At 43.2% G+C, this 23,200-nt stretch overlaps 1 protein-coding gene across 1 annotated transcript in view; it reads left to right on the forward strand.

Moving 5' to 3' along the window:
* Window positions 1-22,376, forward strand: part of CDH2 (cadherin 2) — a 133,596-nt gene extending 111,220 nt beyond the window's left edge. The window contains exons 15-16 of the mRNA XM_054394588.1: window positions 14,031-14,195; window positions 22,170-22,376. Of these exons, the coding sequence (XP_054250563.1) occupies window positions 14,031-14,195; window positions 22,170-22,376 (372 nt within the window). The remainder of the gene's footprint in view (window positions 1-14,030; window positions 14,196-22,169) is intronic.
* The last annotated feature ends 824 nt before the right edge of the window (window positions 22,377-23,200 follow it).

Raw genomic sequence — 23,200 nt, forward strand, 5'->3', positions numbered from 1 at the left:
AGTTTTAAAAACTGGACTACAGTATTTCTTTCTCATGTTGCTTTTAGCAGTTCCAGAAATTGCAATTGCTTGCCTTTTGGATGAAATGTAAAACCAGTGTCTTGTCCACTTAGGCACATTCTGCCTATATCCCAACTAAGGCTGTTGTATTTAAATGCAAATTCACATCCACTCTGCACTGCTGCAGTCTTTAAACCCTCTTCACTCCTTGTCTGGGGTTCTGTCGTGCAGAGCAGAGTGCCTAATACAGTCTAGCCCTAATTTCACCCTTTTTTGGTGGTGGCTGAATGCCTTTCTAGACACACAGCAATGCTGGCTATTGACAGATTGCCCACTACTGGGATTTCAGCTTGGAAAGTATTTGTTTCAAGTAGCTGTCAGGACACATCTGTGTTGATTCAAATACCTTTGCAGGCAGGTACCATATGCATTTACTCTCACATCACCTCTGGTTGAACCACTGCTGATATGTCAGAGGACTGGGAGTGATGTGTATAACCTAAGAATAGTTTTGTTTTTTTTTTTTTACCCTCTCTCTCCAAGTCAGTGCAGAGATCTCCAAGCTGATGGAGCCAGGGTGATTTCTTTCTTTCTTCCAGAGGAGGTTTTATTAAGTACTTTATGAACATGACAAACAGGAGATTTATGCACATTATTAGTGGTGGAAGTGAGCATAATAATTACAAAGGGAACAGTGCATCTAATAGAGCCTAAGAAATTTTGCAGTAAAAAGCCTTGAAAAATTAAGTGTAATTCTCCCAGACAGCCCTAGTCACAGTCATCTGGCACTTGAGCTGTCTGAAAAGTATCTCCCTTCAGTGGTACAGACACTTGAAGCTTCCCTCAGCGTGTTTGTTTGTCTGAAATCTGTGTTCCCCTTAGTAATTTCCATGCTTCCTGCATTTCCCCAAGTACTGTTCCTGCTTCCTGGCTTTTTCTGCATAACTTTCATTTTAAGCAATTTGCAAAGGAAACTTCAGTTTAGGCAGTTCTGGAAAATTGCTTATGTTATTAAACAAATTGAAGACAACCCTTTGAGTCTCTCTTTGTTAGTTGTTTGTACCAGGATAGCTTGAGTACAAGAGTTGTATCTTGTTTGTGCATCTGCTACTGCAAGCTTAAAAAAAAACATGAAGAAAACCCAGTCCTGTGAGAACTCATTTTCCAGTTCACATATCCCCAGCTCTTCTTCACTCACAGTTCTCTGGAGGATCTGTTCAGCAATTTTCTTGTGGTTTTGTGTTTTAATTATTGTCTATCCAACCCTCAGGACACAGTCAGAAAGGTTCTCAGAGTCATAGGTGTCAGAAGTCACAGGTGATGCTGGAGTAGTGTTGGAGAGGTTGTGCTGCAAATGAGCAACCTGAAGCTCTGTAACAGGCTACAGTGAGAGTAAAGTACTGAATAGTTCAGCAGTAATGCTGAAGTCTCACCTGCCCACCTTGTACTCCACTCCTCTCCAGTGAAAGTGCTGTCTTTGTGAGAGGAATAGTCAGGGGAGCAGTGGCAGGAGGCAACACTGAGATTAGCAGGATGTAAACCATCCGTAGGTGCAGCCTTTCACCAGCAGGGAGCCCAGCATAGTGCAGGCAATGAAAGCAAAATCTGGCAGTGAAGTGGTGAGAAATGGGAAATTAAGATCATTTCCTCTCACAGTGAGCAGAGGAAGCACCTAGACACAGAGAGGTTTACGGGTTTATAGAAAATTGAATGATTTTCAGCCACAGAACCACTGCTTGCTTTCTTTGGATTTTTAAGGCCAGTGTTCCAGACTGTTTATCATAGCTGCCAGCCACACAGTTCAGGTACACTGCTCCCTTTCCTGATCCACCAAGCAGCAGACCATAGTGTTTGAGGGTCTGAAAGGTCTTTATACACTCCAAACATAACAAACATTGCAGGAAAAGAAAACAAAAGCTCATACAAAGTACAGAATTCTTTCTAACCACTTCTGTAGCAAGAGACCCACAGGTTTAGCCACTGTGTTGGCAAAAAGGAGGTTGGTTCTCCAGCAGCTCCAAAGTCAGGAATTTGTTCCTGTTTAGAATGGCTGAACAGAAAGGACAGAATATTTACATGAGCACTTAATTGTCTGTCTGCAGTGGGTGATGGAAATAAGTTCTGGCTTGCTTTTCAGGGAGCTTATTTTACTTTATTGTGGTTTGATGTTTTGTAAAATCTAATTTGCATCTGTGCTCAACTAGATCATAATTCCTGGGTTCGTTTGTTCTTGGTTCTCTTCTTGCCCCTCTCACCTCCTGTGCCCAGGGGAAAGAGGGAGGATTATATCTGGTTGGGTTTTGTTTGATCTTGCACACCTTTTATGTAAGGTTCAAGAGCTTGGAATGCCAAGCTTTTGAAAATTTCCCAATGAGTGCCCTGCAAGCAGTAATCTCATTTCTGCAAGCTGTGGCTTAGCAAAGTACTGCAGAAGCAAAGCTGTGTGCAGGACATGGTGAGCAGAAGGCACTGACCATGAAGAGCTTTTTTTTTGTCAAAAAAAGTGAGTGCTGAAGTGTCAAAGTTAAAGTGTCCTGAAAAATCATGAGACTACTCTCAAAAACCTATTTTCAGAATGAGGCCTCATAGGGTAAAACTGCCACTGGTCTATTAAAATGGAGAAATATTATTTCACCTCGACCTGGCATCCACAAGTCATCAGCAAATGACAGAGGGAAATGTGCTGCGTCAATATTGACTTTCTGTGGTGCACTCTCCCCTAAACCATCAGCATTGATTGAATGAGCAGCTCTGGGCAGAAGGCAGTGCACAAGGTAACTCAGAAGCACAGAACCACCCAACCCAGGTATGCAGCAAACTAGCAGGGAATGCTCCAAGCTCCATGGGAATCTCGCTTCAAACAATATTTGGAACGTTTCAGATTATTTTCCTAAGCATGGATATTTTCCAAACACAAGTCCAGGCTGGGTAGAGAATGGATAGAGAGCAGTCCTGAGGAGAAGGACTTGGGTGTGCTGGGTGATGAGAAGCTGAACATGAGCCAGCAACATGTGCTTGCAGCCCAGAAGCCAAGCACGTCCTGGGCTTCATCCCCAGCAGTGTGGGCAGCATGTGGAGTGAGGGGAGTTCAGCTCTGGAGCCCCCAACACACGAAGGCCATGGAACTGTGACAGCAGATTCAGAAGAGGCCACAAAGATGGTCCAAGGGCTACAGCACCTCTCCTACAGAGTCAGGCTGAGAGGGTTGGGACTGTTCAGCCTGGAGATCAGAAGGCTCCAGGGAGACATTAGAGCAGCCTTCCAGTACTTAAAAGGTCTTCAGGAGAAATGGAGAGGGACTATTTCCAAAGGCATGGAGTGACAGGACGAGAGGTAACAGCTTCTGTACAAAGCTGGATTTAAATTAGCCATTAGGAGGAAATTCTTCCCCATGAGGGTGGTGATGGAGTGGAACAGGTTGCCCAGAGAAGTCGTGGAAGCTTTAGGGTGGAAGTGTTGAAAGGCAGGTTGGCTGGGACCTTGAGCAACCTGGTCTAGTGGAAGGTGTCCCTCTCCATGGCAGGGGGCTAGAACTGGATGATCTTTAAGGTCTCTTCCAACCCAGACCCATTCTCTGATTCTGTGATAATCTTTTAACATTATTTCTGTTTATAGCAAGCAAATTACTTAGGCCTTTTTGAAAACATCCACTTTTCTGTATGAGTACTTGAAGATTTACCCTGGGTGGCCTCATATTTTTCTTGTTTATCCCAGATGTCCAGGTAACTTGAAGATACAGATGATAATTGCTAGAACTCTGCATCCTGAACCAGACTCCTTTTAGACTTGTGCTTTTGCTCTTGGAGTAATTTATTTATTTCAGAGGGTTTATTGATTTATGTGGAAACCATGTAGTTGAGTTTCTTAGCTCTCATGGCAGACCTAGTAACTCCTAAAGCATGCTCAGCATCTTCCTTTCAAGCTCTTCACACCGGCCAGCAGAGTAATGTCTCCTGCAACAGATCTGATGAGTTCCAAATTCCATCTAGTTCCTCTGAGTCATAGCAGTTGTCACCAAGGCTGAATCCCTTCTTGGTTTGTGGTTTTCTGGGTGTTAGGGGTTTTTTTGGTTATTGTTGGTTGTTGGGTGTTTGGTTTGTTGTTTGTAGGTTTTTTAGGGGGCTGCTTGTGGGGTTTCTTCCCTTCTGTGCTGGCATTTCCAAGGAATTATGATGTGAAGTCTGTCACAAACGAGCAGGTCTCCTGTTGATCCCATCTGAGGCCATCTTGGCTTGCTTTGTTCACTCCAACAGGCTGAATGCTTGTAAAGAAGATTGAGTTTCTTGAGTGATTCATTGTCTTCCTCTAGCTTGCTATGGTGTAGACAGGGTTGTGTGATCTCCACAGCAGTTGAGAAAAAAGGCTTTTAATTCCTAAAGCCAGAAAATCTCTTGAGCTGTGGGTCAGGACTGAAGTTGGGCTGCTCTCCACGCTGAAGAGCATTGTCAGCACCAAAAACATCCTGGCCTTTTTTTCACCCAAACTGATGTATCTTGGAAATGTGGACTCAAACTGGCTCTGAAAGCTGCACAGCACTCCTGTCATTCCAGGAAGAAACTTTTTTCCTGGTATTGGGAAAGATAAGCAGCATCTGAGGACAAGGAAAGGAAGGGCAAGAGGCAGGAGATTTTTTTAATATTTTCTGGTTGAAGACTTTGTCTACCTGACATACAGGAGCTCAGCCATGAGAGACCTTGAGTTAACATTACCCAGAGAAGTTGTGGAGGCTCCAGGGCTGGAAATGTTGAGAGCCAGGTTGGATGGGCCCTTGAGCATCCTGGTCTAGCGGAAGGAGTCCCTTGCTTTATGGCAGGGGTTGGAACTAGATGATCTTTAAGGTCCCTTCCAACCCAAACCATTCCATGATTCTGTGATCATTCCACAGTAAGCAGTGGGACTGTTTTTGGATTCTGTGTATTGCTTTGATTTTGTTTATTTATTTCCCCCCCCCCCCCCCCCATGGGAATCTTTAACCCAGCAATTGGAGTGAGGAGTGGGGGATGCCACAGTTTGCTGTGTTCTGAAAGGGATGTGCTTGGTTTAGGGGTGAGTTATGAAGCTGGTAGAAACTTCCTTGATTATTAATGGACCACATAATCCAGGGCTTGTGATTGTTCAGCCAGTGGGAGGTGTGAGAAACAACTGATGAATATTCTCACCCTACACAACGTGCTCTCAACTTGTAACACTATTGTCAGTTCTAAATACCAAAAGCTCTTGTTGGCTGCATGTTGAAGCACTTGGCACAGAGATCACAACCCATGAACATCACCAATTCATTTTGATCCCATAACTGTGATTTACTTCGAGGCAGTGGGTGCTCAGCAGTGTATGGCAGCCTGGTAACTTTCATGGTGTGGTAGGGGTTTTTTTACATTTAATTGCTTTTGTTATGCATCTCATTGCACAAGATCATAGAATCATAGAAATTGTTTGGTTGGAGAAGTCCTCCAAGATCATCAAGTCCAACCATGGCCATTAAACCATGTCCCCAAGTGCCATGGCCACAGGTTTCTTGAACACCTCCAGGGATGGTGATTCTACCACCTCCCTGGGCAGCCTGTTCCAATGCCTGATAACTCTTGCAGCAAAGAAATTTTTCCTAATACTCAACCTAAACTCTGGCACAACTTCAGGCCTGAATTTAGGGAGAAGTGACCAACCCTAACCTCACTCCAGCCTCCTTTCAGGGAGCTGTAGAGAGCAATGAGGTCTCCCCTCAGCCTCTTCTTCTGCAGAATAAGCAACCCCAGTTCCCTCAGCTGCTCCTCACCAGACCTCTTCTCCAGACCCTTCCCCAGCTTTGTTGCTCTTCTCTGGACACACTCCAGCAGCTAAATGTGCTTGGAGTGAAAGCCTAAAACTGAGCTCAGTATTCAAGATGTGGCCTCACAAAGGGGTCCTGCTGGTCACACTATTGCTGATCCAGGCCAGGATGCTGTTGGCCTTTTTGGCCACCTTCAGCACATTGCCAGCTCATGTTCTGACAATCTTCTCATCTCCTCTGAGCCCGTTTCTGCAGTAGTTTCTGAATTTTCATAGTACTTGCTCATGCAGTTGGTCCTGTAGAAGCAAGTTGCCTGAGCAGGTGGGTGGAATGCTTTGAAAGCAGAGCAGATCAGCTGCCTTGAACCTGCATTTTCATTTTGCCCTTGGATCCCTTCAGCACAAGAGTTTCTATTGCACTGATTGTTGCTGTTATTCAAAGCATTTTTCTTCTTCTGAGGAGTCTGTGTGTTCCAGCATTGCTGCTTCTTAACAATTGTGTGCAGGGCATTAAGAGCTGCCTTTTTGTCATGTTTTTATTACATGTTTATACAGAAAAAGAAAACACTGACATTTATTTTAAAGGTGATAATAGCCTTAAAAATAAAACCATAATGGTTTCTTTTTAGGTGTGCAGGATCTAAAATCTAAGCAGAAGCTGCTCTTTTGTAGAAAGGGTAGGGTGGCTTTGTTCCAGCATTCCAGTGTTATTGATAAAAATAAAATGAATGGTTCTTTGGATTTCTTTATGGTTGGTTTTTGTTTCTTTTTTTTTTCTTTTTTTTTGGTTGGTTGAGGGTTTTGTGTGTTTTTTGATTGGTTGGTTTGTTTTTCCTTGTGTTTGTTTTTTTTTTTTGGGTGGTATTTTCTTGTTCATTTGGGGGGTTTTGCTTGGGGTTTTTTGTTTGTTTGGGTTTTTGTTGTGGTTTGGTTTTTTTGATTGGTTGGTTGTGGGGGGAGGGTTTTGGTGGTATTTTTCTTTTTATTCATTTGGGGGTTTTGTTTGGGATGTTTTTTGTTTGCTTGTATTGGTTTGGGTTTTTTTTTCCTCGTTGTAACTTTCTGTGTACCTGCATCTTAAGATTCCACTGGTCTTGTGTGCTGGATCTTGTCATAACCTCTGCTGTAAACATATCAATAACCTTGACCTGCTTGATGAACTTTATAAACCCATTTGATTGTATTTGATTTTCATCTCCCTGTCTGAGTGTTACTCAGATCATTTCCTCTCACATTCTAACCTTCATTTTGCATTGCATGAAGATGGGAATGTATTCTATGGTTAGGAATGTTCATGATAATGAAATAACTGTTGCTAAGATATCCCTAGGAATGGAATATCAAATATTGCAATTAGATGGTCATTATTTGGGGGATTTTGTTTGCTTGCTAAGACACTAACCTCATCTTTTTGAATGAGTGACTCATGCAGTGCTTCTGTGGAGGAATTGCTGTCATTCCTTGGTGAATCTTTTACCTCATCATACAAAAACTAATGCTCCCATAATCCCATTACAAAATTGCTATGTGTTTTATTTTGTCTTGTCTAGAACCTCGTGTTTTATCTGCAGCTGGAGTTTAAGTGCTACCTTTCTCATTGTTAGCAAAGATAAGCTAGCTTCTGGTTACCTTAAAAATCATTCACTTGCATTTGGAGTAAAAACAAACAGGAAAGGCAAGATGGCAGAAAAGTAACCAAAAAAAGCAAGGGGCAAATAAAGAGCAACTGTTAGTGCAGGCATTTTAAGTGGCCTCCCACTGGCAGCTTACATCTAGCAGTCCTCTGTGCTGTGCTGGTTTTGGGGCACCATTATTTCAGCAGCTGTAAGATTTAGGGGCGGCTGGAGCATTTTTGCAGAGCTCAGGCAATATTTTATGTACAAATGTCTCACAGATTTTTAGGGTGATGTTTGGGGGAAGAATGGTAAGATACAGCAGGACTGGGTTTTACTTCTTTTTTTTTGTTTTGTTTTGTTTTGTTTTTAAAAGACTTTAGCAGATGGATAAATCCAGCTCTATATAAAGTACTTCTTCCCTTGCTTCCCCCATCCTGTTTCTCTGTTGGAGTAGATAGTAATTGTCTTTGGAACACAAAGTCAAAGCAGAACATGTGTTTTATCCATAGGCATTTCAAGTCATAGTTTGCTCTCTTCTCTTAAGCCAGCAGTAAAAATGGATTCACATCAAGGCTCCATTCTGTATAAGGAGTGGGTGAAATGCAAACTTCGACCAGTGCTGCTTTCCATGCACTTAAACCACTGCAGCTGATTTTTGTGGTGAATGGCACAGCCCTCCCCACCTAATGAAGGGATCTGATGACAATTAAAGAGTTTCCTGTATGAGGATAGATGTGTTCTTTCATATTTATTTGAAAAGCTGCATCCTTTGAAAAGGAGAGAATGGGTTTGTATTTCTCATTATGCTCAGGCCTGTAATTCATGCACAGCCAAAGCTTTGTTTCTGTACAGGGTGAAAAAAAAAACCCCAAGTCATCCCTAAATGTATATAACACTGTACATAACACAGTCTAATGACAGGCCAGGAAATGGTAATACTGAGAGCTCTGAGAGAACAGATTCATAAATCATTAATGAATATGGCAGTCAAGTTGGATGTACTAAGTAGTATGATTCTTACTGCTTCTTAGTAGTAAAAAGCTCAATGTAGGTGTCATATATTCCAATGTTTTCAGAGTTTTCCTACCTGGAAGGAAATCAATCCTGTATATGCATAGCAATTTATAGTTTTAGTAAGCTAGGATTTGATTTTGTTGTTTGCAGCTCTACTTTAGAGTGTTCCAGGATGCATTCATCCAAAGCAGATCAAGTTACTGTAAAGAAATGTTTACTGTATGAAGTTTTTGCCAAGAACTTATTTAAGTCTTCTAAAATGCAAGCACAACCAGAACAGCTAATCCAGGAGGGGAAAAAACTAACTTTGTAAAGGCAGAAGCTTCTGAAGAACTCCTGTTTCTTGGCCTATCCCTGGTTTTTTTCATTTTGGGGGATTGTAGAATTTGGTGAAAGCTGAGTGGTGTGGTGGGTAAGTCTGAAGGATGGGGTGGGGTGGGTGCCATCCAGAGGGACCTGGACAGGCTGGAGAGGACCTCAATAAGGCAAAGTGCAAGGTCCTGCACCTAGGTCAGGGCAATCCTAGACGTCAGTACAGGCTGGAGAATGAGGAGATTGCAGAGAAGACTTTCAATACCTGAAGGGATCCTGCATGAAGACTGGGGAGGGACTGTCTGCAAAGGCCTGCAGTGATAGGATGAGGAGCAATGGTTTGAAAAGAGAGAAGAGCAGATTTAGATTGGATGTTAGGAAGAAGTTCTGCACCATGAGGATGGTGGAACACTGGAAGGGGTTGCCCAGGGAGGTGGTTGAGGCTCCATCCCTGGAGATATTCAAGATCAGGCTTGACAGGGCTCTGGGCAGCCTGATCTAGTGGAGGATGTCCCTGTTCACTGCAGCAGGGTTGGACTGGATGACCTTTGAAGGTCGCTTCCAACCCAAACCTTTCTATGACACTATGTAAAGTCAGAAAGCAAGGTGCTTAAAAAAACCTTTCTCCTGCTGCCATAACTGCTGACTGCTGTGTGAGGGATTATTACTAAAGTGCTGTTAAATGAATATTGCCTTGCTCAGGAGGAAGTTGTTTTAAGGCAAGAAATTTTGAAGGCTGCATTATCTTGTTTCTTTGCAAATCAGTGATTACTGGGGAATATAAAGTGCCCTTTTCTTCTGTTCTGGATATTTCTTCTCTTAAAGTGGAGATTCTCAGCCTGTGCTTCCAGCTAGGCTACATACAAGTTCTTTCAGAAGTGCTTTGGGGGGTTTTTGGACCCTTCTGCCCACACATCTGGTGAAGTGGTTAATTTGTAGAGCTTGGCTAGGTGTTTTTGACATTTAGCACTGTCTCACTGGGATCTCACCTTTCAGGAATGTGAGGTGAGAGTAACAATTTAAGTCTTTGCTTAAAGCTGTCTGCAACTAAGTGAAGATCTAATAAGGTCAGTGCTTGTAATCAGCTTGGAGGGGGCTGCGAGGGTTTTGCATGAGTTTTTGGATATTTGTTTAATTTCACAAGATTCAGCTTCTGATAAAATGCCATTTTAGTACACTGTGGCTTGCTTTTCTTTCTTACAACAAAGGCAAACCAAAAGCAATTTTTTTTTTTCTGCTTCAGTAAGTAAGGGGAGTTTTAACATGAGCAGATAGTGATGCTGGAGAGCAGAGAGGCAGAAGTGCTGGTGGGTACATCAAGAGAGTTATATTGAAAAAAGCATTAAGGTTGTCATCTCTTGAAACCACCAGTTAGGCACAAGATAACTGTTGTCTCACCCAGTGATATCAGAGGTAGCAGGAGAAGGACATGGGATCATTCACTTGGCTTGATTAGATCCCTGTCATAGGACAGGAGGTTTCTGTTTCCCTGTTGACTATGGATTTTGTATAGTCAGGCTGGTCTAGATTTCTGGTTTCTAAAGGCCAGAATTTCTGCTAGATGCAAAACAGGAGCAATCTAATACATTTTAGCAACCTTCCAACAGAGCACAACTAATACTAGATCTTCCCTTCCATCAACAAGTGAAGCTTGTTCAGAAATTTGAGGAGAAAAACCTCAGACTCTCAGTTGGGATTTGGTTGAATCCCCCCTGAAGGAAGGGAAAGAGGTTATGTGTTCTGCATTGCTGGAGTTAGGGCTGAACAGCACAAATATGGAAATAAATACCTCAGACAAAAACTGGCAGCCATCTGAATGAGATGCTCACAACCTTGGCTCAAGTACATTTCCAATGGAGGGCCTAAGCTTGTTCCTCATTAGTCCCTCAGCAGGTTTTAATTATGAACAGGTTATATGGATAAAGATTGGAGTAAAGACAAAACTTGTCCTGAAACTGAGTACAAATAATGACCCAGAATGTAGCTCCAGTCTGGCTGTCCCAGCCTACCTCAGCATATCTTGCTTGCTTTCTGATGTGGCACAGCTTTCCATTTAGCTGTTAACCATCTTAACTAACTCTGCTTGAGAGGAACCTCCAGGTCTTTTCAGGAGCTTTAGGTGCAAGACATGAAAAGCTTTCAGCGCTGAGTGAAGAGATGGAATTTCAGCAGCCCAAAACAGCTTAGCCTTGGCTTTTTAAAACTTTTTTCCTTCTTTCACTTTGCAATAATTGAGTAGAGTTGAGTCTAGACAGAATGTGGAAACAGCTGGAGTCATTGCATGATGCTGTTTGGCCGGCCCTGAGCCGGTCTGGGGAGGTGGTGGATGACTTGCCATACCTGACTGATGGACACTTAGTATTGATTTTAATGATAGGAGAGATTTGAGAGCCTGTGGTAATAAGCACAATGGATCTGTGCTTCCTGTCCAGACACTAATAGACCTGCAAAATAAATTTCCTCTGATAGAAGGCTAGATGGCAATGTCATAAATTATCCTAGAGGAGAAACCCAAAGCAGGAGTCTGTGTAAGGACACATTCTGCACTGCTGTTGCCTTGCCAGATGGCAATCTTTGTCTTCTTAGCTGTAGAGCTTGGAGATGTCTCAAACTGTACAAGCACTCAAGAGGATGTCCTTAGGTGCTGAGATACTAGACTGACTGATTTATATTTGATTCATATTTCATTTCTGAGTGACCAGTGATCAGGAAAAGAATTATATGTGTATATGAGTGGATGGAAAAGACATTTTTGTCTTTATAAAACTGAAACGACCAGAGAGGCTCTCCTCATGTTAGTACATCATCATTAACCATTTGAATTCCTCCATAAAGAAATGCTTAGTATTAAAAAAACCACTGGTTTTCATTTCTCCCTGTAAGTGTTATCATTCTTTTCTCTTTTGGGATGGGTATGAAAAGCATTCTTGTACATGTTTTTCTCTGTCTGTTAATGAACATAATAAAAAGGGAGTCACAGAATCATAGGGGTTGGAAGGGACCTCTGGAGATCATCTAGTCCAACCCCTCTGCCAGAGCAGGTTCACCTAGAACAGGTTGTACAGCATAGTATCCAGGTGGGTTTTGAATGACTCCAGAGAAGGACACTCCACCACCTTTCTGGACAGCCTGTTCCAGTGCTCTACAACCCTCAGAGAAGTTCCTCCTCATGTTTAGATGAAACTTTCTGTGTTCAAACTTGCACCCATGACCTCTTGCCCTCTCACTGGACACCACTGAAAAAAGGCTGGCCCTATCCTCCTGACACCCACCCTTGTATTGATAAGCATTGATGAGATTCCCCCCCTCAGTCTTCTCAAAGCTAAAAAGCCCCAGATCCCTCAGCCTTTCTTCATAAGAGAGATGTTCTACTCCCCTGATCATCTTTGTAGCCCTTTGCTGTACCCTCTCAAGCAGGAAAAGATAAAAAGTTCTGTTCCCCAGTTCATACCACTGCATGGAGATCACTTACTGTTCTGTTTGCTACCTGAAGAACCTAAAGGTAGAAGCTAAAGTTCTGCCCCAAGGAACTTGTAATCTAATTAAAGCATATGAAACTGCATTCTCAGACCTCAGTGGAGCTGTTCCACCTTTTTTGGGCTATATATTTGTGTGCAGCCAGCTGAGGACCCAAGGAACGCATTAGGCAGCACAGTGGATTTGATAGTCAGTTACAGTTCTCCCAGCAAACTACCCTCAGTGCTGTCAGCAGACCTCTCCTCCTGTTGAAAAGTGTGGTTTGGGGTCACAGTAGGTAATAATTATCTCAAAAAGATGCTGCATCCCATGAGGTGATAGCAGAAGTAAATGCTTGCCTGCCTTCCTTTAAGAACCAGTGAGGGACCAGTGCAGATGCAGTTATCTGCACAGCTTCCAGCAAGTTGAGATTATAAATAAGATTTTTACCAGAACAGTGTTTAAAAATAGAGAGTGATGATAAAGGAGCTTATTTAGGATGCCCCTCAAGTGCTTGGATTTTTTGTGGGGCAGGGTATCTGGCATTCAGTAGAGCTGGCATGAGCCCCAGTCTACTGGTGGTTAGTGAATGGCTTTAGTTTAAGCCTTTAAGCCCAGTTCTTTGTCCTGCATTTTTACCAGTGCCTTGCACAAAGACATCATAGGGCATGGCTGCCTTCTAGACATGACAGCAGTGAGGTGAATGACAATGCTGAAATATGCACCACACTGTACACATAGTATTCAGGCATACCTATCTCAGATGCATAAACATTCATCTAATTAAAACTGCTCCATCCATACGTCCTGCTGATTGGAATTCACGGTGCTGTGCTAGCTTCATCAGCCTGCCAGAGCTGGAAACTGCAGCACCAAGTACTTAATGAACAGATCCACCAGTAATCTTTAGAAAGTGCTTAGAATTAAGGCCAAATCTGAGGAGCTTTGTACTTCTTATGACTTTTTTTTTTTTTCCTCCCCTTTGGCTTTCGTATTATGGAAGCCACATGCAATCAACAAGGAGCCTTAAATTCATTCTTTGAAGGTATTATGAAATGCTGCAGAGCTGCGTGCTCGCCTCTCAGAATGAAAATGTCTGGCATTTATTTGCTTCAAAAAATAAGAGTTGGATTTGGCAGCTTTGCTGGATGCAGTAAATCAGCCTCACTAGGCAAAGTGTTTCGTCTCTTAACAGCGCTTCTCAAATCCTTGCTTCTCAATGGAAAACTCGGGAGCAGCTCTGCCAATCTGATGGAATAGAATCAAAACAGTGGGTTCAGGGAGTATAAATGAAATAACTTCCTGTTGGTATGCAAATAACAGTGTTACTGACTTATGCTCAGGACACATTCTAGTCCTGAATGTGGGACTTAGTCTGGAGAAGAGAAGGCTGAGAGGGGACCTGATCAATGTCTATCAATAGCTGAGGGGTGGGGGTCAAGTGGAGGGGGCCAGGCTCTTTTGGGTGGTGCACAGTGATAAGACAAGGAACAATGGGTTCAAACTTGAACATAGAAGATTTCACCTCAACATGAGGAGAAACTTCTTTACAGTGAGGGTGATGGAGCACTGGAACTGGCTGCCCAGGTGGGTTGTGGAGTCTCCTTCTCTGGAGACTTCAAACCCCACCTGGATGCATTCCTGTGCAGACTACCCTAAGGGATCCTGCTCTGGCAGGGGGATTGGACCTGATGATCTCTTGAGGTCCCTTCCAGCCTCTGATACACTGTGAGACTGTGTGACTTCTGCTGAAATGACACTTTACATTTCTTTTTTTTCCTCCTTTTCTTTCCTCCTCATGTTTCCCCCTGACAGACACTGTTTGAAATTCTCCTAACATCCTCCTCTTTCTTTCATATTTTGCAGGATTATGACTTGAGCCAGCTCCAGCAGCCTGACACTGTGGAACCAGATGCCATCAAACCTGTTGGAATCAGACGTCTTGATGAGAGGCCAATCCATGCAGAACCTCAGTATCCAGTCAGATCAGCTGCTCCTCATCCTGGAGACATTGGGGACTTCATTAATGAGGTAAAGGAGAAAAGAATTTCCTCCTGTGATGTGATCTGTTCTGTTAATTGTGCTCTGCCTGAGTAGCTGTTATGTTGGAACATAATAACTTCAAAAAACTTACTTAGACAGTTAAAATTGTCTTGCTAGATAGAAGTAAATATCCTCTTTTAAAATGCAGGCAGATTTAATTAACTCATTCAAACAGAAAAGAAAGATCTATCAATTAACTTCTGGATGTTTGTATTAATTACATTCATAATATGTTATCAGCTGCAACCACAGTATCTCCAAGCAGGCTTATTCTATGAGCTCTAAGTAATAAATAGAGTAACAAAATTATAGTTTAGCCTAAATTCATTTATTAATTCACAGTAATTTAATAATGGAAGAAGTTCATTTTCATTTTCCTCAGACATTACCCTGTGAATCCAGATAATGGTGGAAATTCAATACCTTCAGTAAGACCAAAAGAGTTCCATCAAATATGATTAGTGAGCAGGGCAGCTAAATTAAGTGTTCTGTAAGTTCTTTTAATACTCATCACAGTGCTTTGAAAGGCTTTGCACTATCTGTGATTTTTCAGTCTAATAAAGATAAATGTAAGTAAGAATCAGACTGCACCAGGTAACTCACAGTGCTGAAAGAAATGCTCCTGCAAATATTCTTTCCATTATTTATATCCTTGATCAGTCCTAAGTCACTGGAACTTCAGCTAGAATCTGTTTCTTGTTCTCACTGCAGAACACCAACTCAAAATGAACTACTTATAAGTAAGCTATAATCTGTAGGTGAATAGTAGAAGCTTATTATTTTCTCCTATTTACTCACATTTTCCGTGGCAATTAGAGCTGGGCAAAAATACTGCAGAGTATTTGTGGAACTGTTGCTGCAAACATGTTCTTGTTTGCTTCAAGAAAAAGTCAGGTAGATAAACTGAAGTCTTCTCTGGGTTAGCAAGCTGCAGAACCATTTGTGTTTGCTCCTTTTAAAATAGACAGCAATAAACCTGCAGGGAGATGGCAACTATTCTCAAGAGCCATTATATTTTAGGAGGGAGGCTCCAGGTTTGTGGAAGAGATGTATTAGGTGTCTGAAAAGAGGATTTTTGCATGCCTTCTGCTTCTATATATTGCTGTTACAGTTGGCTTTTGGAAAATAGTGGAGATGTGGGACAATAAAAGGCTCATTCCATTGGCCAAGGCAGCATGCACACACTTCCTTGTGCTTCCTTATCTTCTTCCAAACAACTGGAGTTCAGAGTTTCCCATCCTGTTCTCACAGAGCTGTAATTAGACACTTCCCACCTGGCAGACAGTTGGGAAGAACCTGTGATCCTCAACACCCTGCTTTTTCTTGTCCCCAGAGCAGCTCTTGCAGAGCCAACAGAAGGGATCAGGGTGATTCTCCTGGAAAGCCAGAAAAGGGGAGTACTGTGTCCAGTTCTGGAGCCTCTATTACAGGAAGGATCTGGAGGTGCTGGAAGGTGTCCAGAGAAGGGCCACAAGGATGAGCAGAGGGCTGGAGCAGCTCCCCTGCGAGGACAGACTGAGAGTTGGGGCTGTTCAGTCTGGAGAAGAGAAGGGTCCATTAGGAGACCTTCTTGTGGCCTTCCAGTATCTGAAGGGGGCTACAAGAAAGCTGGGGAGGGACTTTTTAGGGTGTCAGGGAGTGATAGGACTGGGGGGAATGGATCCAAGCTAGAAATGGGTAGATTCAGATTGGATATTAGGAAGAAATTCTTCCCCATGGGGGTGGTGAGACATTGGCACAGGTTGCCCAGGGAGGTGGTGGAAGCCTCATCCCTGGAGGTTTTTGCAGCCAGGCTCTGAGCAACCTGCTGTAGTGTGAGGTGTCCCTGCTCGTGGCAGGGGGGTTGGAACTGGATGATCCTTGAGGTCCCATCCAATCCTAGCAATTCTATGATTCTGTGACTCCAACCAACACAATTCTATGATTACCTGGTGTCACTTTTCCCTTGGGGAGCTCTAACCCAAACTGCCTGTGAAACCAGCCCAGTCCCTAGCTGAGCAGGGGGAGCTGCCTTTCATCTGTCAGTACCTTGGTAGCAAAGTCTTTATTGCTGCCACTGTTCTGAAAAGATGCAACACTTTTGGAGATGGGTCTGGTCCTTCGGAGCACTTGGCCCTATTCCCAGAGATGCTGATCAGCATGATCCTTTGGGATGCTGGCTCATGTGCAGGAATTAATTTAGTCTGTTGAATGCTCACCAGCACCTCAGACACACAGCCAGCATTGTTTGGATTAGCCTCTGCATTACTCCCAACTTTTGACAACAAAGAACTATACAGTATTGATTGCTGATACTGGAGGGCTTAGCTACCACTGCCAAGCTGGTATGGGGTGGGTTTTATTTCTTACTTTTGTTGCAGAACCATTTTAGAAGAAATACACCTAGTTTCCATTTCTGTTTCCTTTTGGCAGTTCTCTCTTTATTCTGGTGTCTTATTTTCCAGCTGCCATCCTATGTATCAAATCTACTTTGTCTCCATAAACATGAGCATTTTGTAGTCTTCTAATGGCTTCTCAGTTGAAAACCAAGTTAAAGTATGATAAAAACCTTTCAAATATTTTTATACCACTTAAAAAGTTAAGACAGAGAGAGCTATGAAGTTTCTAAAGAAGGTTCCAGAGGTGCCTGATAATCAAATGATGTTTTGCAGACATAAGCTAAATGACCTCAGGGGCTTTCTTGTTTTGTTTGTTTCAATGGGTAGATGACTCTTTAATTTAAGGGGAGGAAAGGAAAAACCTCCTTTTCTTCCAGTCCAGTGTGCAGACAAGTCAGTGAAGTAAGTCATGTGTTACACAGAATTCTCTGTAGACTTTGAGTTTCATTTTGAGCCTTTTAAAACATAACCTGCAGAGTGTGGAGCATAATTAACACGTGGAATAGTCAGGCTTTGCAGGACAGGGTGAGTCAGGCCTGCTTGGAGTAGTTTTGTTAATTGTGTTTTCAAGAACAACCTCTGCTGTCCCTAGAAATCTAAACCAAATTACATTGTGGTGGAGAGTTTGTGGTGAAGAATATTTTTCCGATCAATAGAGGACGTAGCCTGAGGTAAACTAAATTTAAATTGCAAACTAAAGGTCTCATCTCATGAGGACTTGGAGGACCCTCAATTCATTCCTAGTAAGTGTTTATGGTTACAGTGCTCCTCCAACCAGAACAGAGTCCCTCAGTGTTTTCTCTTTCTTCTTATCAAGTAAAAGATGGTTCCAGATTTAAACAATCTCTTGTATTTCCCTCTAGGGCTCTCTTCATCCTTTGCTTCTCATCAAAAGTCTGCAGAATCTGATTAGGTAGCAGGATTAATGAACATAAAAGCATTAGATTTTGTAATATTTCATGTTAGGTCCTCAGGAGTTTGAGGGGTTTGCTTTCTGCTGATGTGAGACAAGTTGTGAATGCTGTGTGTACTAAGAGAGCTATAAGTGGAGGTGACTGTTGTTCCTCATAGGTTCATAGAATGGTTTGGCTTGGAAGGGACATCAAGGCTCATCCAGTTCCAACCCCACTGCCATGGGCAGGGACACCTCACACTACAGCAGGTTGCTCACAGCCACATCCAGCCTGGCCTCAAATACCTCCAGGGATGAGGCTTCCACCACCTCCCTGGGCAACCTGTGCCAGTGTCTCACCACCCTCATGGGGAAGAACTTCTTCCTAACATCCAATCTGAATCTACCCTCCTCTAGTTTGGATCCATGCTCAGTCTGGCTTGGGTCTCAGCTGACTTTCATATTGCCATGGCTCTTCACTGACTGCTTGTTGTGTGTAGGTGGTGTAGCAAAAGCAAGGAAATGTGACTTGTGTCACTACCTTACAGTAGCAGGATCACCTCATCCCAACTATGGGCTCTAGCAGTTCTGTTGTTGAACAAACTTCTCTGTCTAGTAAAAACTTTGGCCTTTCAGATCAAGAAACTGTAAGCCAAATAACTACAACAGCTCTGCCACTCTCAGATTCTTGAACACATCTGGGAAGAACTGAGAGATCTCTTCAGAGGTGGTTGACAATGCTGTGGCAGCAAAATCAGCAGAAGCAATTCTTGGCAGCCACTTGTTGCCTTTTCAGTTGTGCCAGTACAGCAGGTTGTAGTACCACCCACTGAAAGGGATGGCACAGAAAGCCAAGAAGGTGGCAATGCTGGAACCAAAAGGAGCTTCATGAGGCAGTTCACTGCCAAGCCAACATCCAGTCATTCCAGCTTTGGAAGTGCTGTAGAACCCAGCAGCAAAGTGGAGCAGTGCACTGGGTAGGTTCAGGGACTATGCTTAGCAGAAGGAAAGTGAACATTTTGTTGCATTGCTTTGTGATTTTAGTATGTCACTTGCCACACAAACAGGGCAGGAATCTTGGCTGTCATTTGAAGGGTCAGAGACAAAGTTCAGTCACTGTGCTGTGACTGAGGAACTGTTAAGCAGGAGGTAGGTGCAGATGTCAGTGTAACTTGGGCTGTGCAGCTGGATCAGCACCTCTGTAACGTGCCCACTGGGTATGTTGTCTGAAGGAGCTGGATTCACACGGCATGCACAACCTTTGAAACAGTGAATTTGTTAGTGAGAGGCTACCTTGTGAGTCTAGCTCAAAAGCAGTTTTCTTTTCGAGTGCTGTCATACCAGCAACAAATTGCAGGGGAAAAAAAAAAAATCCAGCTTTTCCTTTGGAATAAAGGACAGAGAGAGGCTGCCTGCTTTCTTGCCATGGCTGGCTGATAGGCAGCAGAATTGCTGCAGTGATGTAGGGAAAGGTTTTGTTCACTGATTTGCAATAAATTAGTATCTTATGATTGACTGTTACTGGGCAGGACTGCAGGGAAATGACATCTTCTCCAAGCTGCCTTTCAGCATGACTTTCACACACTGATACCTGGGATTCATACCTCAGCACTCCTTAAGCTCAAGTGGCATTTATTCTCCTTCCTTGTCACCTGTGTTCAGAAAGGAGGGGTGTCTGTCACCCCAGGCAGGCTTAAGGGAAGGTGTCAATACCACAAGGCCAGTTGCTGCCTAAGAAGAAAAGTTACACTTCTGCCTCAGCAGCAAAAGTTGAACTGAGAAACTGAGCCTTAGAACTGTTTCCAGCTTTGAAACTGGAGAAGGGAAATCTTCCAAAACTTGCTATTTGCCTTTTCCAGATCTCAAATCTTTTGTCCTTGTTACGGCTGTCAGGATGGAAAACTCCAAAGAGGAAGATAACAAGCATCACCAATTATTCTTATCTGATAATTCCAAATTAGGCTTCTAATGCAGGCTATTAATAACCTGCTTGATGTTGTTGTCCTACATGAAGCTATCATTTTAAGCCCAGGCTGTGTTCTTGATTAGAGGTCATTAGTTTGGTGCATGTGCTGGGCCTTTCCACCACTGGTTTGCAGAATTAGTTTAGGTACATTTTGCAGGCTTCTGAATTATTTTAGATAGATTCATTGGATGGTTTGGCTTGGAAGGGACCTTACAGATCATCCAGTTCTGACCCTCCTGCTGTGAGCAGGGACACCTCCCACCAGCCCAGGTTGCTCAGGGCCATATCCAACCTGGCCTTGAACACCTCCAGGGAGGGGACATCCACAGCCTCCTTGGGCAACCTGTGCCAGTGTCTCACCACCCTCACTGGGAAGAATTTCTTCCACATCTCCAGTCTCAATCTGCCCTCCTCAAGTTTCAATGCATTTCCTCTCATCCTGTCACTACAAGCCCTTGCAAAAAGTCCCTTCCCAGCTTTTTTGTAGCATTCTTCAGGTCTCTCCAGAGCCTTCTCTTCTCCAGGGTGAACAGCCCCAACTCTATCAGCCTGTCCCCTAGGGGAGGTTCTCCAGCCCTCTGATCATCATCATGACCTCCTGTGGACCTGCTCCAACAGCTCCATGTCCTTCTTGTGTTGGATGCAGTGCTGCAGGTGGGATCTCACTAGGGGAGAGCAAAGGAGCAGAATTACCTCACTGGTCACACTGCTTTTGATGCAACCCAGGACACTGTTGCCTTCTGGGCTGCAAGTGCACATTTTCAGCTCATGTTGAATTTTCCATCAATTGATACCCCCAAGTCCTTCTTGGTTTGGCAGTAAAGAACCAGGGTTCTCTTCTACCTGATCAGTGGCACATGCTGTAATGAATGGATTTGCCTCTATATATATTTCTAGAAGCAAGACCAGCTCCTGTTTCCATTCTGTCACAGTTAGACTAAACACCATTGAGAATTGCTTCTCTACAAACAGAGTGTGGTAAATACTCTGAAGGAGGCACACTCAATCCTCAACAACTGTGAGTATAATAAAGCCATTCTTTAGAGGAATAAACATTAAAAATTAAAAATAAAGCCAGCACAAACAGCCCTGGTTAAAATTGACAGTGAGCCATTTAAAATCTTATCTCACCCTTATAGAATTCCAGAAGATTTATTATCCCTTGTCAGTGGCTGCCAGAGTAGATCCTGCTTAAGGTGGAAGATCTTGGAAATTGCTAATCCCATGGAGGGAACTGTGAGGCTGAAAAACCCAAAACACAAGAGGGCTTTTTAACTTCAGGCTTCAGCTTTTTTGTATTCACCTTGTAAATCTGCCCAGGACAAGCACAGAGCAATTATCTCATGTTCTAAAATTAAACTTAGTGTTTAGAAAACAGAGATTTTCTCTCTAAGCGGAGTGGTTCATTCCCTACTTTCCCCATTCTAGATGACCATGGCAGAAGGGTTGGATTATATGATCTCCAGAAGTCCCTTCAACCCCTCCACTATTCTGTGATTCTGTGTTCAGTTTGTGTTGGGTTTAGTTTGGGTTAAACCCTAGACAGTAGACATCTAAAATTTCTGAAGACCCAATATTCCTGTGTGGTTAACTTGAATACTTGGACTCGAGGAACCAAAAATGGTTGGAATCTTGTATTTAGCTTCCATGTCATAGAATCACAGAATGGTTTGAGTAAGAAGGAACCTTACAGATCATTTCGTTCTGACCCCCTGCCATGGGCAGGGACACCTCCCACTAGCCCAGGTTGCTCAAGACCTCATCCAACCTGGCCTTGAACACCTCCAGGGATGGGACATCCACAGCCTCCCTGGGCAACCTGTTCCAGTGCCTCACCACCCTCACTGTAAAGAATTTCTTCCTAATTTCCAATGCAAATCTCCCCTCTTCCAGCTTCAATCCATTCAGTTCATGGTGTGTCTGTGTTTTCTGAAGAGCAGGTGGAATCTTATGGGTGGTGATGGGCAAGCACACAAGAGTTAAGCCAACATATTGTCTCCCTTCCCCACAGCTGCCTGCAGAGGTACATGAATTTTACAGCACTGTCTGACTATGGCTTTTGGCACAGGCAGGTGGAGTGCAGGCCAGCAGTATCACTGGCTGTGTTATTGGCCATGTGAGATGGCTGCTGAAGTGAAGCTCTCCAAACATGCTTGTTTCTCCTTCCCCATCTGTCTGTCTAACCAGTCCCACATTGCTCATGCCACGGGCTGGGAGCTGGGTGGCTCTGAAGCTGTGTATTTATTAGTGTTGGTCCTAGCGCTGTGGTGCAGTTCTCCTAAGTTTCTGTTAGAGTTGCCTTTGCAGCTGCATTCTAAATTCCAGGGCTGTGCTGCTGGAAAGCTGGCTGTTCCAAAAGGAGTTGAAAAGAAATTCTTGCTGGAGCGACAAACACATGAATTGTGCAGCTGGATTGCAGAAGAGCAGGAGCATGGTTTCCATGCATGAGGATTGATAGATAACTGCACTGTGCTGTTCCAGTTGTTTTACCTCTTTCATCTCAGCAGGGTGGCAAGAGCCCTGGGGCAGGCTGCCCAGAGAGGTTGTGGAGTCTCCTCCTCTGGAGACTTTCAAAATGTGCCTGATGTGTCCCTGTGTGACCTGCCCTAGGTGATCCTGCCCTGACAGAGGGGGGTGGACTCGATGATCTCTGGAGAGGTCCCTGACGTTCTTTGAGTCTATCATCCACAGAACTTTAACTTTTCTTTTCTCTCTCTTTCTTGCAGGGACTTAAAGCAGCTGACAACGACCCTACAGCCCCACCATATGACTCCCTCTTAGTCTTTGACTATGAAGGAAGTGGCTCCACTGCTGGATCCTTGAGCTCTCTTAACTCCTCAAGTAGTGGTGGTGAGCAAGACTATGACTACCTAAATGACTGGGGCCCACGTTTCAAGAAACTTGCTGATATGTACGGTGGAGGTGACGACTGAACTTCAAACTGAACTTTGTTTTTGGACAAGTACAAACATTTCAACTGATATTCCCCAAAAGCATACAGAAGCTAGGCTTTAACTTTGTAGTCTACTAGCACAAGTGCTTGCTGAAGGCTTTGGCTTAGGCTGCAAAACCAATTTGGGCTCCGTGGAATATCAGTGATCCAATGCTGTTTGGAAAAAAAACAAAACAAAACAAAACAAAAAAATATTGAGCTCAGTTACACTTGAATTTTACAGTACAGAAGCACTGGGATTTTATGTGCCTTTTTGTACCTTTTTCAGATGGGAATTAGTTTTATGTTTAATGGCTTTAATGGTACTGATTTCTGAGATGATGCATTAAAAAAAAAGACAAAATATGTTGGGGTGTTGGGGAGGAGTCAGGTGAAACACAATCTGCTTCAACATGCTTTTGTTACATTGCATTGCTTTTATTAAGATAAGGAGATGGAAAGGACAAAAAAAAAGAGGAAAAGAAACAGAAGGCCTCATGGAACAATTTTATTATCTGGGAGAGAAGGCCATGAGGTGGAACAATGTACATTACTTCTAGTTTTAGATGTTAGGGGATTCTTTTTTATTTGTTTTCTTGTTTGGGTTTGGTTTGGTTTTGTTTGTTGTTGTTTTTTTTTTTCCCCACACTAAAATTCTAAAACTTATGCAGCTGGTTGCAAATAAAGGGAGTTTTCATATCACCAGTTTGTAGCAGAACTGATGTCTTTTTTTTCTTTGCCTATTTGATTATTTTCAGAATGTTAGACACATTTTGGTCTTAAACCATCTACACTTTTTTCCCTTTTTTTCTTCCTTTTTTCTTT

This window comes from Indicator indicator, chromosome 31 (assembly GCF_027791375.1).
Source record: "Indicator indicator isolate 239-I01 chromosome 31, UM_Iind_1.1, whole genome shotgun sequence".
Classification (NCBI taxonomy): domain Eukaryota; kingdom Metazoa; phylum Chordata; class Aves; order Piciformes; family Indicatoridae; genus Indicator; species Indicator indicator.